Source organism: Trematomus bernacchii, unplaced genomic scaffold (assembly GCF_902827165.1).
Source record: "Trematomus bernacchii unplaced genomic scaffold, fTreBer1.1, whole genome shotgun sequence".
Taxonomy (NCBI): domain Eukaryota; kingdom Metazoa; phylum Chordata; class Actinopteri; order Perciformes; family Nototheniidae; genus Trematomus; species Trematomus bernacchii.
In genome coordinates, this window is record NW_022987899.1 from 4,031,313 (window position 1) to 4,056,043 (window position 24,731).

A 24,731-nucleotide genomic window follows, 5' to 3' on the forward strand; every position below is an offset into this window, starting at 1 on the left:
GTAGAGTGATCCAAACCAAACACCATGAATTGTTTTTCCTTTTGCACACACTAAGAATTACAGAATCCTCTCCAGTCCAGATATAATAGCGATGAAAATGAATATCCTGGGGTAAATAAACTGGATTTCACTTTGAATTCTGTCACGTGGAATAGAGAACGAGATGCAGACTGCCCTGCTGGTTATATCACAGTCAGTGTGCCCGGGCTCTGCATGTGGACAGGCCCACAGGCTCCCACTGCCTACTGCTACACCCTTGACTTCAAGGCAGGCATTAAAATGGAGGGGTGGTGGTGGTGGTGGATTATGGGGTTGAGGGGGGCGGTATGGAGTGTGTGTGTGTGTGTGAGTGCCTTTAGGGGTGGGGGATGTTTTACCCTGCTGCAACCACTGACAAAATGTTGTTTTCTTTCAATATCCTATTCACACCATTGTCAAATCAATTTAAAAGTGGGATTCAAATTAAATAAAAAAACATGCGTCATTGGATGTCCTTGTAAATTTCCATTCCTACAGGGGACTCTGCTCTGTGTTTTTTTTTTTATCCGTAGGAGAAATACTCTATTGGTTTCATTCAAGTCAGCTCTGCTCTTTAGTGCGGAGTGCACCTGCAACACCCACAGACGGAACATCTCCGTGCGTAAAAATGTTATCCTAGGTGCCTCGGTGCGTCAGGTGCTGCTCATTTCCTTAATGCAAATGCCCCCTCTCTGTGCGCGCTCACCTCCAGCAGTTGCTTGCCCTCAGGACCGGCCGGTATCCGCCTCTGCTCCTTTAAGGCAATGAGGAATTAAAGCGTCTGCAGGGGCAGGCAGAGGGTTATTCTGTGTAATGCTCAGAGAGTCAGGGAGGTGCGATTAGAGAGCGGCATGCAGCGGGGAAGATGCGCTTGCTCGCCTCTTGCTGGACGCTCAGAGGCGATGAAGATGATCTGACTTTGGAGTCTCAGAAAAAAACCTGCTTTTCATTCTTATTCTACCACCCTCTCCCCCTTGTTTGCTTCTTTTAGTTATTTAATTTTTTCCAATATATTATTTTTTCCTCTCAAAGGATGATCCGTCAGTCAGTCTTTTATTATTTAAGAAATCGGAGCTTTTTTAAGAAATAGTTTTTTTTGCAGTTTTTGTTTCGCTCGTACCCGGCTCTGACTCAGCTACACACACACATACACACACACACACACACACACACACACACACACACACACACACACACACCCACACCCACACATACACACACACACACACACACCTGGGCTTCACCCATTCAGCATCCTTTTGAATAAGCAGCAAGACGCGGAGCAGAGGAGGAGAGTGAGCACAGCTCTCCCCAAGACAATCACACACGCGCATTTATGATCCGAGCGCAAAGAGAGGGCGCAGAGGAAGAAAAGACCTCAGTGTAACGAAAAAGTAAGGAAGGAGATATTAAAAGTAGATACTTGGACCGGTTTGCATCAAGACAGTGGCAAATGTTTAACCTTACCCCAAGCGCACAGAAGAGAAACCCAGGGAGGCACCGGTCGGAGGAAGAAGAGAAAGCATAGCTTGGGGGGATTGAACGGAGCAGGGCATGTGGATATTGGCTTTTATCTTTTTCCAGAGCATCTTGAATGGTAAGTTTCTTCCGCTCATTTTTTTGTTGTTTAATTATTAGTGCTCATTACCTATTGCATGAGGCAAATCAGCGGCTAAGTAAGTGAGGCAGGGTGGAGGTCACCTGTGACCCACATGAAATGGATTTTATATGCTTGTCAAAAAGGCTGACACCCTTCACATAGGGAGAGACACGGGCGAGGCATCTATTGCGTTTACAATCTCTCCTAAAACACACACACACACACACACACACACACACACACACACACACACACACACACACACACACACACACACACACACACACACACACACACACACACACACACACACACACACACACACACATCACTGGCCTTCAGTTACATCCTGAGCCAGATAAAATAAAAAGCATAAATGATGTATGTTTGGGCCTTTTTTTTAAAATGAATTACACTTATTTTATTGCTTTGATTTGAGGATTGAAGTTTAAGTTTTAAATGTGTTAATCTCATTAATGCAATTTGTTTTTATTTGATGCCTAATGATACTTATTCTGCTCCACCGTGGCCCTTAGTAATAAGTGACGTATTTGATATAATGGATATTTGGTTTAACCCCTTCCCCCCTCCCCCACAGTTAGCATATTTTTCAAGTTTAAAGTGGCCTAAACTATTATAATTCATTCAAATTAAAAATGTTTATGAATACGTGTGATGCAAAAATGTTTGTAATTATGGGTCGTTCAATGTTCCCAAAATCTCGACATGCAATTTCGTCTCCAATGTATACAGCTTTATGTAATTTACCTTCAGTGATTCAGCACCATTAGTACAAATTGTTCTTTTAAGTAATACAAAAATGTAATGTTGATTATGAGACACATTCCACAGAGGTCACATTTAAAAAAAACAAAAAATGTGACACACATTTTCCATTCAAATAGCTCAAAGTCTCATTCTCCATTCAAATGCCGTATTCAAAAACACCCATTTGCTTGTTCGCCTTGTATTCCATGTACGTTTTTGAGCGAGTGTAGTGCACACATGCATGCGGCTAACACCGTGCACGCAAATCTGTGTGCTCGTATCTATAATCAATAGCAGAAAATTGATACAGTTTATTGCATTCACTTATTGGTCAGAGCCCCTTCTAACAGGGAGGGATTATGGCTGACTGGGTGTGTACGAAAACAAGGCAAGAAAAAAAAAAAGGGGAGAGTCGAAGATGGAGAGGGAGAAGGAAAGAAAATGGAAACGTCTGTGAGAAAACACATCAGGGTGACAAGATGGGGATTGTTCACGTACACTGAAACCAAAATCAAGCCCCGCGGTCGGCTGCATTCGTGTGAAAAAAGCTGAATTCACAAAGCAAAAATTTAGAGATTTACAGGTATAAACACATTTAGATATGATATCCCCAAAATGGATTTTCCCCTTCTGGCTGGCGTGATAAAATAACGCTTTGGAAATGGATTTTTGTTTCTGTGTCGTCGCTACGGTTTATTGACACTGACTCCATATAAAATGGTATCTCCCTCAGCCCAGCTTGTGCTGAAACTCATAAAGGAACAATAAGGAATCCTCATTAATCATAATCATCTGCCTCTGACATTAGATCAACTGCCATGCAAGATTGTGTCCGTTTATTGCATAAGGGATTATTGAGGAGGCCTGTGGAAAAACAACTGATAGGGATTAAGCAGCAAGACGGCGTTGGGTGCAGACGTTACACTTTGTGTGTGTTTTCGCGCCGCTATCATGGAGGTTTTTTTGCATTTGATTCCCCTTCGAGCCCTGCTATAAGACTTTGTCCTCTGCGGATGGGTGTTTTTGTTGATTATCATGAAAATGAAGGTGTATCGAGCAGGCGGTGTCAGAATGAATGAATGAATGAACGACCTTGTGGATGAAAACCAGCAAAGCAATTGGATTCCAGACAATTCTCGCTGTTTCAGAGTTGGGCCTATCACATGCTCACTGGTCTGTCTCTATGGTAACCCCCTCAATGGGTGTCAGGGGCTGCGTCCGAAAACCTTCACTCTATATATGAGGGTAGAAAAAACTATGTGTTGTTGTCATAAAATGAAACACGATTCAAATGCATTTTGTCTGCTGTGTTTGGTTTTATTATTATGCTTCCAAGAAATATCACACGGCACTACAAAATGGCAGACGGCAGGGAAATAATGGGAATGTTTTGGGAGATGGATTTGGGTGTGTGGCTTAAAACTGCGTTGACCCATAAGTACTTGATAAGAAGCTAATCAGCTTCTGTTACATCAGTGTGTGCATAGGTGATAAGAGGGCTTCTTATCCACATTGCATTGTGGTCATTTTACTGCATGTGTCACCTGAATGACCCCAGCGATCGATTGAATAGAAGGGAAAATGGATAAAAATCTGCACAGTGTTCACAAAATGTCACATTGTAATTGCTTTCATCATGGAAATTGATTTATCATAAGCAATCAAATTAAAATCAAAGTCCTCCTTAGTCATTTTTTAAGACTTTTGCTATTTCCTGTGCCTATCACAGTATGATCCATAAATTCATTCATCAGTACAGGAGAGGAAACATATTAAATATTTCTCCCTGAAAGCTGCCTCTAGGCAAAACCACAGCGAGCCAAACTGGCCCTATTCAAATCCTCATTGCAAAGACATAACGAGACGAGGCTCCTCGCACAAACACTGCGATGATTTGTAAGACGTACACACGGCTCAACCTGATTCTCGAGACTTAAAAGGGGCTTATCTCGGACATCTCGAATAAATGAACATTTACGCAGAGGTCAGGGGATCACGCAATCAAATTTTGCTCTCAATTAGCCGTGACATTACACGGGGTAAAGGCAGATCCACTTTGAAATAAGGAAGCTCTTCCAAAGCATCTCGCCCAGTGTAGCTTACAGTACAGTAAATAGCTGCCAACATCAGTTAGCCTGCCAGTTTTACATGACCCCACATTATTACTAACCTGGAACACTGGATCAAGATGCTACAGGGACCCGGTGGGGAGGATAGATAGATTGAATTTGGCTGCAAAAGTAGATTGGGGGATTTTTGCATCGCAATAAATCTACATGAGGCGATGAAGGCACTGATGAGAGACCCGTTTGTTGGAGCTGTGAGGTGATTCTGAACCCGGTGTTGAAATGTCCAAAGATCAGCGGTCACAGTCGTTCCGAAAAACAACAAAAGGGGAAACTTGACCAGTCGTACACAGGCATGGGGAGTAGTGGATTACATGTAACAGATTAATAAGGATACAAAAAAAGTAACTGTATTTCCTTTGTTACATAAAAAAAAACATAATCAGATTACTGTTACATTTCTCTGATTTGGGCCTCTAGCCTCGGCCTCTAGTTCAAATAATTATTTCACTGGGTCGAAATTCTATACTGCATGTGGCAAACTAAATCGGAGCATTGAGTTTGCTCAGATCTTCCTTAAGATTGTTTGCTAATACTCTCAGTCTAAAGGCTCAATTGGACTCCTTTGTTTACTTCCGGAACGTAGTGACATAACTATGTAACTTGCAGTGTGGTTGACCAATCATAACAGAGCCGGTCAGCTAACCAATCAGAGCCGACTGGGCTCTGGTTTCAGACAGAGGGTGAAAAGAGGTGCTGCAGCACAGACAGTATGAGAAAAATAAAGAGCTTTTTGAACATAAAAGCATGGAGACATGTCATAGAGACACAAAATACAAATATGAACCTGAACTGGAACAGAATATGTCCTCTTGAATAAAAAGTTGGTTTCTCTAAAAAGGTTTATATTTGTCTCTTTTCTTACATAATACACTTAGGTATTAATATTTATTTTCTCTTGTCTTTATATGCATTGCATTTGATTTTGAAATAATCCAAAAGTAAGTTAAAGTAATGAGGTTACAGTACATAACTTTTATATTTTGATCCTCAGTTTATCTTACTGATTACATTTTTTACAGGTAATAAGTAATTGTAACGCAATACATTCACCCTCCCAACCCTGGCCATACGCTGCACTCACTGCCATTAGTGTGTTTACTAATTACCAATTATGGTTTGGTTGCAGAAGTGGTATCACAGCTCATGAAATTAAATTAGCCCATGAAAACACGTAGCGCACAGTCAAGTGATAGATCATCTCATGCAGTCTCACTCTGATATGAATATCTAATGGGCCAAATGAAGTTTACAAACCCACTTAACTGTTGCTCACTTGTGTGAGTTGTGAGAGGGTTTGTTGGGTTACGGGCTGGACTCAGTGTGTGACTCCAGTTGAAAGGGCTGCTAATGTTGGGTAATGGAAACCCTGATGTGTGATGATAATAGATATCCCCTAGTTCATACATCCCAGCTGTATAATGAGGGCTACTCTACTGTACCGTACCTCCTCGAGCCTGTCTGGCTCTCTAATTAGGAGCCAGCTTTGGCGACTGGTGTGTGTGTATGTGTGTGTGTGTGTGCCGTGTTTCACCCAATGTAAAATCTAATTACCGATCACACTGTGTCTGTCTGGATTCCACTGAATCAGAGGTGTAATTGCGCAAGCCCGCGTGTAAATGTCTCTTGCATTAAAATGTTAACGATATCATTTAGCATCTGTGGGGAAGAGCAGAGAAGCCCTCAGCACCCAGATGTAGGTGTTTGATCATGCGTGCAAAGTGAGGTTGTAGTACATCTGGCGGGGGTTTCCCTCTCAGACAGGGTTCTCAGCAGAGAGGATGTTTTTAATTCACTCAGCACCTGTCAAAGTGACATGTTATATTACTGTGCTGTGCTGCGCAGGTACTGTAGGGGAGGATCCGGTGTAAAGGCTTTATTTTGACAGTTTAAAACAGCCTGAGTCAAGAAAGAGCCTCTCTGCTCTCCTGTGCTGGAGTACTTCTTTATTGATTTAGTTTCAAAGATTTAAGGACGAAGAGTGCAAAAGTTTAGAAAATACATACCTCAGACATGAGAGAACTTGACCCAAGTTTATATACGATTAACTATTCTTTAAACACTACAGAGCCCATACCGTGTTCCTGTTAGCGTTTACTTCCTGTGTGTCTTCCTCTGCTGTTCCCGTTAGTGTTTACTTTCTATCTGTCTTCTTCTGCTGTTCCCTTTAATGTTTACTCCCTTTCTGTCTTCTTCTGCTGATTTATCTGATGCCCAGTCTAGTAGTAACATTGTAATCCTGCTAGTACTCTCCATTTAAAAAAAAAAATGCAACTGTAATCTGATAACGTCAGATTTTATGTAACTGTCAGGGAATACAGTTATTTTTTCTTGTATCCTGCTTGCATAGATGTAACTCCCCAAGCCTGCATCTGATAGACTGTGTTTATACACACACTGCACATTGGCCCCACAGCTTTTGTTCACTGTGGAAGACAGGTGGCGTAGGTGTGATGAGTTTGCTATCAATCACCCACCAAGACAAACATTCAGGCTGGACCTCATAAATACTGCCTCTTAATCCAGTCCTCCACATACCAGGGCGAGGCTTTGAACTCAACACACTGCGAGGCCCAAGGCTGAATTGATCCCTGCGACTCTGGCCTGGCCATGATGCATTTGTGTCTTTCTCTTTTTCCCTCTTGTATTGGTCTTATATGTGCCCACCTTAAAGAGGATATTTTATGCTTTTTGGCGTTCTACCTTTCCTGTAGTATTATAGGTTGTGTTTTAAAGGTTTTTTGTGCATGTAAATGGTCTGCAAATGCTAAAATCTCAAAGTCCTTGAACATAGTGACATCACTTTGTAACAGTCGTGCTCCTATTGGCTGGCGCTCCAACACATTGAACATGATATGCTAAGGGGTGGGACATCTCTAAGTGTTTGACCAATCTCAGCACAGCCGGCCAGCACAAAATACTAATATAAACTGGAACTGGAAACTGAAACTTTAAAGGGGACCTATCATGCAAAATGCACTTTTGTACGTCTTTTATACATGAATATGTGTCCCCGGTGTTCCAGGGAACTCACCAAGTGTCAGAAAACACAACCCTCTCTAGTTTCTTCCATACCCAAATCTCTAAAAAAGGGGCTGCAACGGATCTGATAAAAACTGATCCAGATTTGAACACTTTACTGACGTCAGTAAAGTGGCGCTACGGCTATTGGGCCAACTCTGCACCTATCAAGGGAATGTGGGGTTGGGCCACAGCCGGCCATTGCCGCTCGAAAGCGCTGGAGACGCTGTAGTACATATGCCAGGCCTGTAAGTGGCGCTGTAGTCTGCCACAAAAGCAGCGAAGAAGACTTTGCGCCCATAGTTACCATGGTTACCCTTCTGTTTATTCTCCGCTGTGGCTTTTTTTGTCCCTCCCCGAGGCAAGCGTTTGCTCCCGCTGCTTTAATTCAATGCAATCCCTCCCCGTCGAGGCAAGCACTGTAATTCTCTCCGGTTAGTCCACCAGCAGATGACAAACACCCACCTCTCCGCCTCTTCCAAGGAACGAGGGGACCGTGCGGCAGAGTTTCAGTTTCAGTTTCTTTCGCCGGTCAAGATGTCCGTTAAAGTTTAAATCTTCCGGACAAAAGTAGAAAAGTGCCGGTCAAAGGTCTTCTTTGTTATTTATTGAGCTTTAAAACAAATGAATAACGACTCCATAGGCCTATAATAATATAATAAAACATGGAGGACGGAGATCTTTTTTTCTCCCCCTCTTGACTTGATCAGAGCACGTCTCCCCTCTCCTGCAGGGGGGCGTGGTCTCACAGAATCAGCCCCGTTGACAGCAAACAGCACATAGAGCGAAATGAGGCATGGCTAAAATGCATGATCTGTTTGGTATTTTGAAAACAGAAATGTATAAATATACCTTATATAGGTATGGCCCTACAATATATAATTTAAATATAGCATGATAGGTGTCCTTTAAATAATATTTTCACACTCTCTCATACTCAGTTTTCAAACCATTGCATCTTTGCAGTATTTTCCACATCTCTTATTATTCAACACCGCATTTCTAGAAGGTATTTCATTTACCGTGTTTCTGATGCTCCACAGTTCCAATATTAAAGTAGGCTAAGGGATAATGGAGGAGGCAAACCAGGATAGACAGAGTGACAGAAAGACAAATGGGTCCAGCTTGGTTTCTCGACAGTGCTCTTTATTTTTAAACCTGGCACAGATGCTAAGATTTAAGACCAAGTTAGTGGTGGTTATTTTTAGCCCAGCAATTTTTAAAGCGCTGTCATCTTGTTGGGGTTGAGGTAAGGTGTATGTGTGCATGTGTGGGTGCTTTATTGTGTGTTTGCGGGTACAAGTACGTATATACATGTGTGGGGTTTTACAGGGTGTGTGTGCATTTAATTGGGGATCTGGGGTGGGAGGGTGGGTTAGGGTGTGACGTGGAGTGGAGCCACAGGAGTCTGATTTATGTCCTTCTAGCCACTCATCGATCCCCCAGCCCGGTGTGAGACTGAGTGCATTGTCAATAATCTTAGCACTTTGTGGTATTCCTAGAATTCCCAGACCTCCTCTGCTCAGACCTCGGTGTGATGCTGCAGTAAGCCATCTTGTCCAAAGTCGAATAAGAAGGCGGAGGGTAGCATTTGATTTTAGGGCAGTGAATAGATCATTCTGCAGTGCCTGCGCTGTTGAGGACAAATACAATGTTATGTGTTGTTGCTACTTTAAAACTTTTTTTTTTGTAATCAGCAACCTAATGAGTATCACAATCTTAAAAGTAATGTAACCTGATTACCTTCTGTTACTTTTGGATTACATCAATATGAAATGCAATGCAAATAAATGAAAGAGAAAGAAAAAATGTATAAGATGTTTTTCACTTAAAGGTAGGGTAGTTAAGAATGGAGAAACCAGCTCGAGTGCGCTAGAATTTGAAAGTACGCAGCCGAAAAAAATCTGCCCCTTCCTTCAGACTTCCTTACAGAGCCCCTCCTCCAACACACACGAACGCGCACATGACCAATGAGGGCACGAGATAAGTTTGTGCACGAGATGGAAGGCTGACAGGCAGGTAGGCCATCCAGTTATTTTAGCCGGGCCGGCTCAGATGATTGGTCGTGCTTTTTACAGCGCCACGGCTTCCACAGATGACGTTTTTTTATGGATTTATTGTCAAAGCATTTAATGTATTCATTGCTATCGGGATGTTAAGAGCATTCCATGGAATATAACAAAAAGTGTTTCTGAAGTGAATTACCTACCCCACCTTTAAGTATATTATGTAGAGTAAGACCACAGAACAATGTGACCTTAGAAAAGAAGAAACCAAGATATTTGGGATAAAAAATGTGGTTTTAATTTATAGGAAAACCTGCCTTCCATTAAGCATATTCAGGCAGTAGCCTATACACCAACAATGAAACACATACTACAGTTTAAAAAAGCAGAAATAAAATCTGAGCTCACAGAAAATACTCCGTTTAAGTTTAATACACAAGCTCGCACACAGTATTTTATGAACATATAGGTTCTCCTACTGAATTAAAAACAGAACAAATGAGCCAAAAAAAGTGAAAACCATAAAGCAGATTCAGGCAGTAGGCATATAGATTCACACTTAAAGTGTTAGCCTACAGAACAGAACAGTTTACAGAGAAGAAATACAATCTGATCCTTTTACGACAAACACTATATGCTCTTTTTAAGTTTGACTAACACTGTAATCCTGCTAGTTATCCATTTAATTTTTTTTTTAACAGTAATCAGATTACATATTTGTTATGTAACTATAAGTGAATACTGTTGCCTTGGTCTCTGGTAGCATGTAGCTGTTGACATGTTGCTAAGTGTCTCCGCAGACTGTTGCCAGGATGAGGTCTATTACGTGTCCCTCTATCTAGTCCATCCATCCCCACAAGTGATTATGCTAATTAGTGTTTGATCAGATGATTAAATTAAAACTCGATTTATCCAAAGTACTAAATGCTCAGAATACATTTGTTTCTGCCCGGCTTCACATGACCCTGCAGGAGAGGAGAGGATTAAGATGAGAGAAATTATACAAAAAAAATACATTTAAAAAAAAAAAAAATCAGGCATTAGAGAAGGAGAAGCAAGCCAGGGGGCTGGGGGAGAGAGGAGGAGAGAAATATGGAAACAGAGAAAATAAGGATGTGTGTTTATGTGTGTGTGGCGGGGAGGAGTGGGGGGGAGGGAGGCGGCTGAAAGGAGCCGTGCTGTGGTCCCCTAAGTGTTGAATAAACATGCTTGGTTTAGGGAAATGGCTGCGATAAATGTTTAATATGATAAGTCCATAAAGACGGTCAAATGAGTCTGGAGTATTAAAATGAACGTGCAGCAGAAGCAGCAGCTTTAAAGGAGGAGAGAAGGAGGAGGGGGGGGGGGGGGGGGGGGGGGGGCTGATAATGGCAGGCAGAGCTAACAGGATGAGAGCAGCCAGCTGCTGTGACATCAACATTAACACACTCCACCAGCTGCTGGTCACAGACGTCTGCTGGACAAAACAGGGACGACGGTGTGTCTTCAAAGGGCCGCCATGGCTTCCTAATGACATTATTACCTGTACAGCATTCGTCGTAAGTACAGGATATTTGCATGGCTCAAAACAAAGTTAAAAAGTGCTGTTAAAAAGGTTCAAAAAGATCAATTGACAACGGAAACCAGGGGATTGATGCATCCAGGGGCCAATAAAGATGAGTTACCACCTAACAATTTAGAATATCAAGGCAGAATTTGCAAAGTGATTTTTGCAAACCATTTTACAAAGTGAATGTGTCCCATAGCCAGATAACATATTAAGGTAGCACATGAAAAAATATCCTTTAAAGCAAAAAGCCGTCAGTGTCAGGTCATTCTCTTCAGCAGCGCTCATGTCGCAGATGCTGCACACTGAAACCTTCATAAAAATCGCGTTAGCTTAGCTGGCATGCAGGTGGACAGCGTTCATGTTAAGACACCATCAACAGCAGCTTTTCTGAAGGCCCTTAACCCTAATGTTTGATGACATAATAAGGTTGGTTGTCCAGTATGTGCCATGTCTACTTGTTTAAGTGAAGTAAGGCCTCTGCCAAAAGGCATCTGTGCACCGAGAACGCCACGGCTTAATCGCGTTATCAGCAGGGGCCGTGCATGCTGACCATTAGATTAGTTTTGAGGGGATTCGATTATATCCACTCAAGTCTAAATCAGACATGTTTAAGAGAATCTTAAAGCATAGAAGTTTCTCATGGTTGATGTTGGCTGCAAAACTGGTGCCTTGAACTCATCCGAAATATAGCAAACAGGATGTCATAACAAAGACTGCAGCAAACTGTAACCATAGTTTGAGAACCCAGTAACTCCTTAACAGGTTCTAGATATTTGTTAAATGTTACTTTGCTGTATAAATGAGCATCAGATATCAATATTGAATAATTTAAGCAACACCATCCATCAGCATGTGTTAAGACGTTGGTTCACAGAGCACTGGTGGGCAAAAGCAACATGCTAATCACGCTAAATACAGCACTAGCAAAGCAGCGGGTGGTCATGGTGAGCTACAATGCCCCAGAGATCAATTCAAAAATAAGGAATCAACTAAAAAGGAAATCAACCCACACTCAAAGGAAGATTTTAGCTGTGTTAAACGTGATTAAAGTGAGCCATTACATAAATGACTTGACATTTCTCTGGCACTGTTAGCTAGCTGACATGTCTGTTACCAACTTGACTCAACAACACTGACTAAATCAGTGTTTCCCCTGTAAACTGTACACAAGCCAGGCCAATGGGAACACTCAGGACAAAACTTATATAGGTGTTAGGGAATAATTTGCTTAGGTATTCAACCTTCGACACAGTTCATAATTTTCTCCTCTCACTGTCTCTTTTCCCATGGCATAGGTCTACGGCCTTGGGTATTGCTGCTATCTCTTTTAAGGAGGAGCAGCTTGGGCGCATTGTTGTTGCCAGTCTATGACCGAGCACAAGCCGCCATGAGGTAGTTTACTGTTCAGGGACGTAGGCTCCCTGGCGCACATTCTTTTCTATGGACGACAGCTCTAGTTAGATTCAGGGTCCATAATGGTTTAGTCTCACTGATGAAGAATGTTGATTATTACACTCTGAACTAGTTAAAACCTCGAGCTGCAGAAGAGTTCTTCAGAATTGGTTTGGCAACCGCTGTGTCAACTCGTGACACACCACCTGTTTTGTCAATTCTCCGGCCGTAACTCCAAATAAACCACCAGTGTTTGCCATCAAAGCTCCAGCTCTCCTCGTGCCTCTCTGAGTCCTGACTCTCAATTGCTTCAGAAGTTTCCCCCACAATAGGTATATTTTAAAAGCCAAATAAAGCCAAATATTTATTCAAGTGTTTTACTATTACTTATGGCGAACCTCTGTGGAGCACTGCCGTCAGTCTGTGAATGAGACAAATGTTTGTGGTTAGTATTGAAGTCTCTAATAACTGTACAGTCTGAGGTAACAACAGGAGGAGAGTAGTATAAACATGTATACATAAATAAATGTTATCTAAACTGCTAAGGTCAGTTTAACAGAACAAGGGAAGAGAAAGTCATGCAAGAGAGCTTTATTTGATTTATCTCGATATGTATGATATGCTAGCTTCAATTAAGTGAATGTACGGAATATTTTGTGGGGATTTAGTTTTTTTAATTCAGGATCTTTAGACCGTTAACAAGAATCCTTATATTGCAATCAGTTTGATGATTCAGAGATGTATTATAACATTTTGATGGTCATGTGACAGCATTCAAAAGCTTCTGCCTATCTTTTTTTGTGTTATCACCAGTGACGCACCTCACAGGAATAAATCAACCATAAAAACATATTTATAAGCATATTCGTCAAAGGGGATTAGCAGGAGCTTTCTATAAATACATCGTTTTTCATTCTGGTTAATTAGGTTGCGGAGAGGCAACACCGTGCTGCTCCCCAGGTCTGGGTTAAATTAGAAAAACTATTTTAATGAATAGGTAAGATTGCAGGTGGTGAAATAATAACTTCCTCCTAACTGCAAAGTAGATCATTATGAAACTAATATCTATGTGACACTTGCAATTGTTTTATTGACTTATTTGAAGACATGGGTTTCCTTCCCTACAGTGCGCTGGTTGCATCACAAAGCAACTTTACATTTGTACTGATGGTTAGTTTTTATTCATCATCAGCAGCAGCAGAGGGTGCTGCTTTAGTTTGCTTCAGTATAATCCCTCATCAGATCCTCTCTCATCATCAGAAGCAGCATAATTTAGACATCAGTGTCTTCATCGCTCAGTTTTACCAAAGTGAGAAACAGTCCAGGGTCTCTGGCTTCCTCCTTGATGAGACAGGTAGCCACTCTGGCCCATTTAAGACGTGAAATAGACCGGATAGGAGGAGGAGGAGGCTTCATCTGCTGTGGGGGCCTCGTTTTAGCATTGCCCGCCCCTCCTAGACATCAGAGGACAGATCTGTCGGTGTGGATCAGCAGCTTGCATACAGCCAACCCTTTCTACTGCTTAATATTCATGAGAGCAAATTGGAAGACAGTCATTTAACTTCCGCGCATGGTGTATTGCCTCTGGGCAGATCAGATCAGTGGGAATGCTTGCTCATACTGGACTGCTTGGCCCAGTTGTCTCTACTCTACCTGCTATGTGTTTCCTTCAGGTAATAGCTTTGGGAAGATTGCAAAATTAACTTTTTAACTCATTTATTCAGTTTAAATGAAAAAGAAATAACACTTTATTTCAAATGTGGGTCATGCACAAGTCCTGTTTTAAGCTCCTGTGAACACTTGACATCATACATATTCTGCTATCCGTTAAACCACAGAGTAGGAATATGAATGTGTTGAATAATGCGGCGACTGCGAGTCTTGAGTGTGACTGGGCCAGGTATGATCTCCAACATCCCAGGCAGACTCACCCTGAGGGCACAGAGCAGAGAGCTTTAATTACCCAGGGTTCCCGCTGTCACGTTGTCACTGTGAAGCCACCGGTGCCACGCTGCCATGCGGTGCCGAGTCCTGTTACCACGGCAAGCGATGACAACTCAGGCGATGGCTCTGCTAGCTCAACAGATGCAAAGCGAGTGCCCTATGAAATATGCGAAGCTGAATCAATCCCCACTGTCTCTCTGATTCTCTCTTTGCCTCTCCTTGTTTGCTGTTCTCTCTTTGCTTCCATTTCAGAGAGTGTTCATGAATAAAGCCAGTGTGGCTGCATGAAACATAGGATAGGATGTCACCAGTTTCCCACATGGCACAGACACCATTCCCTTAGTAGTGTAGGTACATTAGAAAGAGAAACCAACTCTACAAGACTGTTAATAACAACAACTGTAAAAGAGGACATCATATTGTCATTTTCACATTCATATTAGTATGTTGTGCCTTTACTGGGACATGTTTCCATGCTTTAATGTTCAAAAAGGTCATTTTTATCTCATACTGCCTGTGCTGCAGCACCTCTTTTCACCCTCTGTCTGAAACTAGAGCCCAGTCGGCTCTGATTGGTTAGCTGGCCGGCTCTGTTATGATTGATCAACCACTTAGAGATGTCCCGCCCCTCATTTCATATTGAATATCACGTTCAATATGTGTTACAAAAGTTATGTTATTATGATCTGGAAGTAAGCAATGGGAGTCCAATGGAGGCGTTTCAGGCAAAGGGGGAGTGTGTGGGAGAGAGGGAACACTGGGAATGTTAGCCTCTGCAGACCATTTACATGCACAAAAACATATACAACGCACTACAGGAAAGGGAAAACCCCAAAAAGCAGAACAAGGCTTCTTTAAGCTGTGAATATAAGATTGAAAATATTCTTTCTTGTTATTCTGAAAACAGCTAGTTAGTGATTTCATCTTTACCTGCCGTTTGCTCCCATCGGCATTGATTGCACGTTTACTTAAATGAAGCGCGCCAGCGGCTGTGAAAATGCACTGTCATGGTTAGTTACACCCTGTCAGCTGATCAGCTCTATTGTGTGAAGCATAACAATCCTGTGACGGTGCTGAACCATCGGTGTTGTTAATCATATTGTAAGTCTGTGGAAACGTTACTGCGGCTGATTTCCTAAATCACATAGAGTTTACACAGGTTTTTTCTTTTTTATAAACTAGTTTTCTCATAATGAAAAACACAAAACAGTTATACTGCCTTATTTCGTTACAAACGACATGAATATTTAAAAGTGTTTAAATGTCAAGCAGTTACAATTTGTATTTACAGAACTGTACAGTTGTGTAATGCAGCCTTCAGTTCAAATGAGTTTATAATGCAGATTGGCACAAAAAGAAAAAAGCATGCTAGCATCTGCAAAAACAAAACATATACCAGTTTAATGAAAGGCTTCACATTTTCAAACCATGTAATCTCAATAGAGAGTAAAAAATACTGGCATATCTGACAGAAAGATTTAAATTAAACATTCCTTATGTTCTTCTTCGAAACGATAACCCATGAAAGAGAAAATCACAGTCAATTATAGATGCATACGATGCATTATTGAGCAGTGTCATTTATTTCACCTTTACGGTTGAGCTCATGAAAAATTAGGCCAATTACTGATTTCCTCTCGGGCAATGTAGTAAGTGGTCGGGCCTTTTGTTCGGGCGTGACACAGGGCTCTCTGTGAGGTCTCGGGTGGAGGGGGGGGGGTGTACCTGCGTCATCGGAGCATTTGTGGCACCTGAGCTTAGTCAATTAGGAAAACGAGTATAGCGCGGTGATATGCACCCTTCCTTCGTAGTTCCTTTTTTAAATTAAATCAATCTCGCTATCACTCAGCCAGTCCAAATTGAGTTGCTCTCATGTACTTCTCATATGTGAGATAGACGAATATCAAAACAGCAATGACATAAATCCTAATCCAATTTCTCGAAAATAGAATAGAAGCTTACCAGGCAAAGGCACACTTCTTTGATCTACTCCTCTCCAACTGTTAGCTATTGTGGCGCTGTAACGTTCAAAGTCTCAATGAACTAAGTACCTAAATTGTATTTGCAGACAGCTTTGATGTGTGCCAGTTGTGTCTGTTTTTTTTTTAAGCAGAAAATGTCATGTTTTAAAGCAGAACATGTCATTTCTTTGCAAATTAGTTTTGAAAAACAGTCTTCACTTACAGCCTTCACTTATCAGTATGATCAATTAGGATTTCAGACAGCATGTTGCTTTTACATTACACTACTTTAGACAATATAGACATTTACAAAGGGTCTAAATTATAATCCCCATGCCTTATTCACAAAGAAAATGTCTACTGAATACAACAGCAGTGTCTTTTAAAATATCCACATGAGTGATTTCAAAGTGTCTTCCACTTTTCACTAACCTTGAGCGGTGTCCATGAACAGGTGGGGTTTTGATCCTCCCCCCCCCCCATGGCTTCAGTCCGTATTTTCAACAGAGCTACGGGAAGATTGATACTCCCCGTGCCAGCTGGAAAAAAGAGAATGAATCAGAGTTTAATATGACTTTGATGTATTATTTTCATCTTGGCCTGTGCCACAGACCCACTGAGAAACCCAGCACACTTTCCCTCCGCATTTTAAAAGATTCAAATTGGCTAAAACTTTTTGATGTAAGAGACTGTTCAGGAGTGTATACAAAAGTTACCCTGCTGGGAGCATACTACCCTTCTTAATATTTTATTGGAATCAATGTGTTTTATTTGTAAAATGCGGTGTGAAATTCACAGGATCTACCTTGCACAGTTACTAATTTCCATAGGGATTCAGGTTTTATCTATTCAGAATACTTTTTGTGCTTTTTTTGTGTGTGATTAATTCACATAATAAAAACGTTTTTATATTGAAATACAGAATTATAATGAAAAACAATCTCCATATTATTTGTACACTTGCCAGCATTTTGAGCTTTTCACAGTATCATATTGTTAACATCTAACATACGCACAGAATGTGCAGAACCAGAGGTGCATTGTTAGTCTTCACGTTGTACAATTCAAAAATGGAAGTAACAAATAGGCTTTTGCAGGAGTGAGTCAGAAATGTGCATTGTTAGCACTGACAAATGAAATCAGCATGGATACAGAGAAAGACAGGAAGCACAGTTACAAAGAAATAGATGGATTTAGTCAGTAGACAGGCCTGACACCTTGATACAAGCTGTACTGCAGTATTTCACCATGGAAAGGCTGCAGGCTGTGGGTGCCAGATGGTCTGCTTGTTCCTTCTTTATCTGGAATATGAAGTTACATATTTGTATCTGAAGATGTATGTCCCAGTCAAAGGGTAACTTCATTACAAGTGGACCTGGTAGATAACAATGTCTGATAATGTAATATATAAATATTTCTTAAACTCTCAGCTTGCATCATTTGCATAAATATATGTGAAAAGCTGTTGTATTTACAGGTTTTAACATAAGCAGTGTATTGTACAAAAACTTAATAGAGACACAGGTCTTCTCTTTTTTGATTAGTGACAGACATACCAGCAGCTGAAGGTAAACAGTCTTTTATTTCAGGAGTTGCTAGTTAGCAAAAACAAGAGAAAAAAGCTACAGGTTTGTTGGTCATTTTCACTTATTTGATGTATTGTACTGTAAAAAACACCTGTTACAACACCTGAAAGGCCAAAAACAGCAATATGTTGTTAAACACTTGTACTGTTTTTGACTTAGTTGCTGGATGCTAACGTTAATGTAGCTTGTAGCTTCTATTTTCACCATCTAACTTAACAGCATTAAAACCGACTATACTTTAGTAAAAAGTAGGTAGTTTTAATCATGCTGAATCAGAGGTGATGTGAATTTATTCATATTATTTCACAAGAATGAATATTATATTAATGTGAGCTAGTTGCTAAGGGACAAATTCAGCTAGGTTTAGCTTACGTTAGCTCAATAGGTGATAGCATATGTCAGCTAGCTTAACAATCGTGCATTCAAACAACTTTACTTAAATTAAAGTACGTAGGTATTTTGAGCAAAGTGTGCATCTAAAGTAAAAGTATTAATCCTTGTGAATCAGAGGGGATGTGATTTAAAAAAGTTATATCATTTTACTAGAAGTTGACAAATTCAGCTACCTTTAGCTAACGTTAGCCCAAAGGTGACGGTTTATATTTCCACAATCTAGTTTATAAATCCGGCATTAAAAACAACTTACTTAAGTTAGGGTACATATGTATTTTGAGCAGAGTGTAATGGATCTAAAGTAAAAGTATTAATCTCATCATGTGTAATGAATGAATCAGAGGTGATATGATTTTATTACGTTCTATTGCTGGTGTTTCCAATAATTTGGCTGATTAAATCCCTCTTAAGGACTCTTTAATAGTTTTGGTTTAATCTGTCTATTGTCTAAAAGTATTACTAGTTTGGGGACCTCAGTTTAATTTGAAATGTGAGGCAAAATGTGTGTGGTCAGACAAAAATCCACACAGCCAGTCTGCATTATCTGAATAGGTTTACCATTTTCTGTAACAGGGAGTGCAGAGTTATTTGCATTATAGAGTTGGTGCAATTGTCCAGATATCCAATATGTCAACACATTCTTGCAGAAAAAATGCTGCAGTATTGATCTTTTGTATGCTGATGATTTTAAATGAGTATTCCTAATTTGTAACAACAAATGAGAGTTGGGTGGATGTGCGTGTGTACATGAGTAGGTCATTGGAGTGTCTCATTGCTGGCTGAGAGCTGCTGAAGCAGAGAAGAGGATGGACACGTCTGCAATTTGAAACCTTGTTAGGAATTTATGAAGTGCTAAAATGTTTTCTCCCCAGGGAGGGTCCAAGCCAGCTGCCAGTGCCACTGTAAGCCATTTAGTGCACAGCCTCTGGGCTTGTCACCATGCTGAGATACGCACACTAATACTGTAGTATTTTTTCCTGAAATACAAAATATACAACGCAAACGTGCTGGCTTCACTATGAAATCAAACAGCTGTAGATTACTGTGGAGCTAATTGGTCCAACATTGACATTTATTACCCTCCTGTCCTCTGGAGAATGCTCCTGCACAAACTGCATTTGACGTTGGTCTCTTTACTGTGATGTTGGCTTGAATTAAAGCTTGAACATGATCAAGGCAACTGACCTTATTTCATAATTGATAGTAGTTATGCTAATGTCATGTTCCCGAGGTCCCTGGGATGGGAATACATTGATGAATCCTTAACTACTTATCATGTTACGCAAATGGAAGCACTTAAACTAGGTGGCATTAGAGTGATACTTATTTGTGCTTTTTAATTTTTTAATTTTTTAAGAACTTTATTCAAGATTTTGCTAACATCCGTTTACAGGAAATTGATGAAGTGCAATACCTGGTTGTAACAGCGAACATCCTGTGTTTCCTCTCTTGCAGTTTTCAGTGAGGACCTACATTCCAGCTTATACTTTGTCAATGCATCTTTGCAAGAGGTAGTATTTGCCAGCACCACAGGGACCTCTGTGCCCTGTCCTGCTGGTGGCGCGCCCCCTGCCTCGCTACGCTGGTATCTGGCGACCGGCGAGGAGATCTACGATGTCCCCGGCATCCGCCACGTCCACCCCAATGGAACCCTCCAGATCTTCAACTTCCTGCCATCCAGCTTCAGCAAGCTGATCCACGACAACACGTACTACTGCACTGCCGAGAACCCCTCCGGCAAGATCAGGAGTCAGGATGTCCACATCAAAGCTGGTGAGTCCAACGCTCAGAGTAGCAGGGGTTCCTTTAATGATGATGGTGATGGTGAGGGTGAGGGAAATGGCAGGAGCACTAGTCGAAGTATTAAACACATGTATTAATAACAGTACTAGTAGTTAGGCCTTTTGTTTCAAATGTTGTTAGCATCAATCAGAATCAGAAAACCTTTATTCGTCCTGCAGCGGGACATTTACGGCGAAACAGATAAACGGCAAAAGAGTAGACTTATATTTTAAATATAAAAGCAAGCACACAGATAACTAAACATGGTATTGCCATGCTTCTTTTCCATGCAAACAATGTAAATGTAATAGAAACCACACTCAAGATGTACTTTTGCGAGATGAGAGACTTAAGTTTGCTAGATTTGATCAAAATCTAGAAAACTTACAATGTATTGATTTCTGGCAAAGTGCAGTGTTACAATCAGTTCTGTGAGCCATATTTTTAATGTTGGGACTAAAATACCAGTATATATATAATATGTTTTAGTCATGATGGTTTTTGTATGAATACAGTGCAAAAATCAATCACTTAAAAGACTTATTCATGGGATTGATAAATGTGTGTAGTCTAAATTAATTAAGTGCAGGTTTCCAGAATCTTATAATAACCCTGTCATGTTTCTTTGACAAAGAGCAAAAGCTCAAAGCATTTAAAGCGTGACTTTAATTAACTGACCTGAGTCTGATGGATGGATATCTCACTGCTTCAGGGAGATCGGCTGAGAGTACATATGTTAAAAATATCAAAAGGTTACAGTAGGTCAGAGACATTGTAATAATTTGTGTCCACTCACTCAGTAGCTACTTGTATGGACTTTTTCTCACCAGATTGAAAATATAGATTGACATTTTTTCGGATCATTTTAAAGATTTCTTGGACACATTACAGTTCACTCTTGACCGCTACAGAGATAATATTGCTTAGTCACAATCAGAATTACCTTTATTCGTCCCACAGAGGGGATATTGACATTGTTACAGCAGGAGACAATTCTGATAAAGGCAACATATTACAGTATTAAGTAAAGAGGCAAATGTATGTAACACCTCATAATAATCACATATGCCCTGAATAAAAAGTAACAGCATTATAAAAGTGAATTGAAACAAGTAGATAGTAATGGAGCAGCCGCCAGATGATGGTATATTTACTTGTATTTATTGCACAGTGTAATACACATTATTTTTTTACATCTGCTCACCTGTTTGACCATTTCGCTTCAACAGAAAAACCTTTTAAAAATGTTGATATCATTTGATTCTAACTTCTGGTGCCAATAAAAGTAGTTATTTTTTCTTCTTTCAGTATAACATCGTATCATGTTATACAAACAATTAGTATTGTTAAACTAACTTTTTCTAACTCCTTAAATTGTTCTCTCTATGTGTTACATACCTTCTACATCTCAGTACTACATGCTCAGCTGATTCCTCCTCCTGACATGGCCTTCCTCTCCACACTGCAGGAAGTTATAACAATGCTGGCCAAACTAAAATATGGGTGTCGCTTAGGTGAAGTGGCTTCTTTAAACACCCCTCAAGTTTTAGGAAAATGGCACAGTCCAATTAACCAGGCAAACCCACATAGGCAGGTGTTAACACAACACACAATTACCAATCACCATATTCAACAAGATTCCGGCACTCAATCGATAAAGTTGGTTAAAAATGTAAAAAATGTGTCTGTATGTATTGTATGATGTTAAACAAAGAAAAGCATATACTTCAGGATGTGTGGTTGGTTGTGAGGATTGTAGTTACAGGCTTCACGTACCTGCAGAAAAAATGGTAAAAAATGTATATAAATATAGTCCGGCAGTGGCTCAGTCAGTAGGGGCTTGGACTGGGAGCTGTAGGGTCGCTGGTTCAAGTCCCGGACCAGACCTAAAATATGGAGTGTGTACTGCTACTTGGAGAGGTCCTTGTTCACCTCCTGCCGTGGTGCCCTTGAGCAAGCCACCGGACACCCCCCCAACTCCCATTGCCCCCCGGGCGCTGTACAATAGCTGCCCACTGCTCCTAGTACTAGACTCCTGGTACTAGGATGGGTTAAATGCAGAGAACAAATGTCACTGTGTGTGCTGTGTGCTCTGCATGTGTGACCATTGAAGAGGGGTTCATCCCTCTGATTCTATTCTATTCTATTCAGTAATGTTCTCTTATGAATGAGAAATGTATTTATGTTTCTGTTTTTGTTCCCTAGTATCACGGGAACCCTACACAGTCCGAGTGGCCGACCAGAAGGCCATGAGAGGCAGTGTAGCCGTCTTCAAGTGCATTATCCCTGCTTCTGTTGAGGCCTACGTCAATGTTGTATCATGGGAGAAAGACACCGTTTCACTCAACTCAGGTAAGACAAATATATCTTTATTTATTCGGAAGATAACAGAACATTTCACTAGTTGCAGTGAAACATTCTCACAGTTACAGGGAGTAACAGAATTAATATGAATCCAATCTAAATAATTGAAATACATTTTCCTATTAGTTCTTAATACCTTTTCTCGATGCAGTTGTTTTATTTGAAATTGAGTATTTTTACAGTGTGGTATTAGTACTCTTACTCACGCATAGAATCGGAATACTTTTTCCACAAGAGAGTCAGAAAGCAGCCAGATGTTTTTAAATTTTTATTTAGTTGTCAGAACACCAAATAAATATGTATTAAATGCCCAAGACAGCTAATGCTTTATGGACAGTTTAAGTGGGTAGTTTAAGAGAGGTTGAACTGCCTTAAATAAATCCATTGACAAAAATGTGGTAATGGTAAAATTACAAAGCAGAAGGTATTCTTATTGTCCAAAACTGCACGATTTAATGTTTGACGGAGGGAAAGGTGTTTTGCTTTTTATTTTCTCGTTGTTTTCTCGTTGTTTTTTATCCCACTCCTGCTCCTCGCTCTTTGGACACCATGTTCTGTTTCTCTGTGAGTCATCTCCTTACCTGCCGTAGTCTAAGCGTTACAGGGCTCTGCAGCTCTGCACAGTCCTCTCACCAGCCAGAGGACGCTGATAACTGTCACATTGAATCACTGAGCTTCTCTCTCCTACACACACTCCTTCACCTCAGCCAACTCCATTTTGAGTCCAGCACGGGGTAAAGTGAAACAGTTTACACAGCTTCATTGACCTAGTTACCCTTCTTGTTTGAATCCAGCGGCGCAGCAGGATAACGCGAGACACACCGCCACGTTCTGCGGGTTGGATTTTTTACTCGCGTTAAATGGGATGCTTATCTCTTGATTGCTCCATGTACTGCCCGCTGGCTGATTTTGCTTCATACTGGGGCGTTCAGGGACCTGTAAGTGAGCACTTGATGTCATTTGACTGAGGGCAGAATCTGGGACGGTGTTTTGGTGGCATTTTAAATGTGTGTGCTCAAGCGTGAAGACGTGTCTCCTGATCCATGCCAGCGACTTATTTACTTGAGGTTACTCCAGTTACTCGCTGCGAGCTGCCGGTGGAAGACATCGCCTAATGTCACGGAGAGCGGGCAAATATGCAGCATGCAGATATGATTATGTTCTGTAAATGAAATGAATCATGTAGACAAGACTCAGAGATGATGTTTATCTCATCTGCGGCTGAAAAAAAAAAAGTGTCCATTATGGGGATGAAATGCTTTAACATCTGTGTCTTTAGTAGACGTCTGTTGGCCTGAATTAAAAAGACACATGGTATATACAGTACTTTCCTTATTTTGTCTTGACTTATCTATTAAAACTATAATAAATTAAGGAATTAGAAAAGTATAGATCATCTTTGCACGTATGAATGAATTTGGATTCATACAATCATTGCCAATAATTTGTTAAAGAGGCCATATTCTGCTTTTTGGGGGTTTTCCCTTTCCTGTAGTGTTCTATAGGTTTTAGTGCATGTAAATGGTCTGCAACGGCTAAAATCCCTGCCTGAAACACCTTGAATTGGACTCCTTTGTTTACTCCCGGAACATAGTGACATCACTACGCAACACTTGTGCTTCTATTGGCTAGCGCTCCAACGCAATGTACGTGATAGGCTAGGGGGCAGGACATCTCTTAAGTTGTTGACCAATCACAACAGAGTCGGCCAGCTGACCAATCAGAGCAGACTGGGCTCTGGTTTCAGACAGAGGGTGAAAAGAGGTGCTGCAGCACAGGCAGTATGAGAAAAATAAAGAGCTTTTTGAACATTAAAGGTGGGGTAGGTAATTTTGGAGAAACCAGCTCGTGTGCGCTAGAATTTGAAAATACACAACCGGAGAAAATCTGCCACTTCCTTACAGAGCCCCTCCTCCAACACACACGAACGCGCACATAACCAATGAGGGCACGAGATAAGTCTGTGCACAGATGGAAGGCTGACAGGCAGGTAGGCCATCCAGTTATTTTAGCCGGGCCGGCTAAAATGATTGGTCGTGCTTTTTACAGTACTACGGCTTCCACAGATGACATTTTTTTATGGATTTTTTGTCAAAGCACTTAAGATATTCATTGCTATCGGATGTTAAGAGCATTCCATGGAATATAACAAAAAGTGTATCTCGAGCCGGTTTCTCAAACTTACCTACCCCACCTTTAAAGCATGGAGACAACTTCAAAA

General features: G+C 40.9%; 1 protein-coding gene across 4 annotated transcripts in view; it reads left to right on the top strand.

Moving 5' to 3' along the window:
• The first annotated feature begins 597 nt into the window (after positions 1-597).
• Positions 598-24,731, top strand: part of dscamb (Down syndrome cell adhesion molecule b) — a 148,033-nt gene continuing 123,899 nt past the window's right edge. For all 4 annotated transcript variants that reach the window (XR_004554649.1, XR_004554650.1, XM_034114646.1 and 1 more), the window contains exons 1-3: positions 598-1,615; positions 19,820-20,137; positions 22,352-22,498. Coding sequence is in view for 2 of the 4 variants with exons in the window: in XM_034114646.1 (XP_033970537.1) it covers positions 1,573-1,615; positions 19,820-20,137; positions 22,352-22,498 (508 nt within the window). In the remaining 2 variants the exon portion in view is untranslated. The remainder of the gene's footprint in view (positions 1,616-19,819; positions 20,138-22,351; positions 22,499-24,731) is intronic.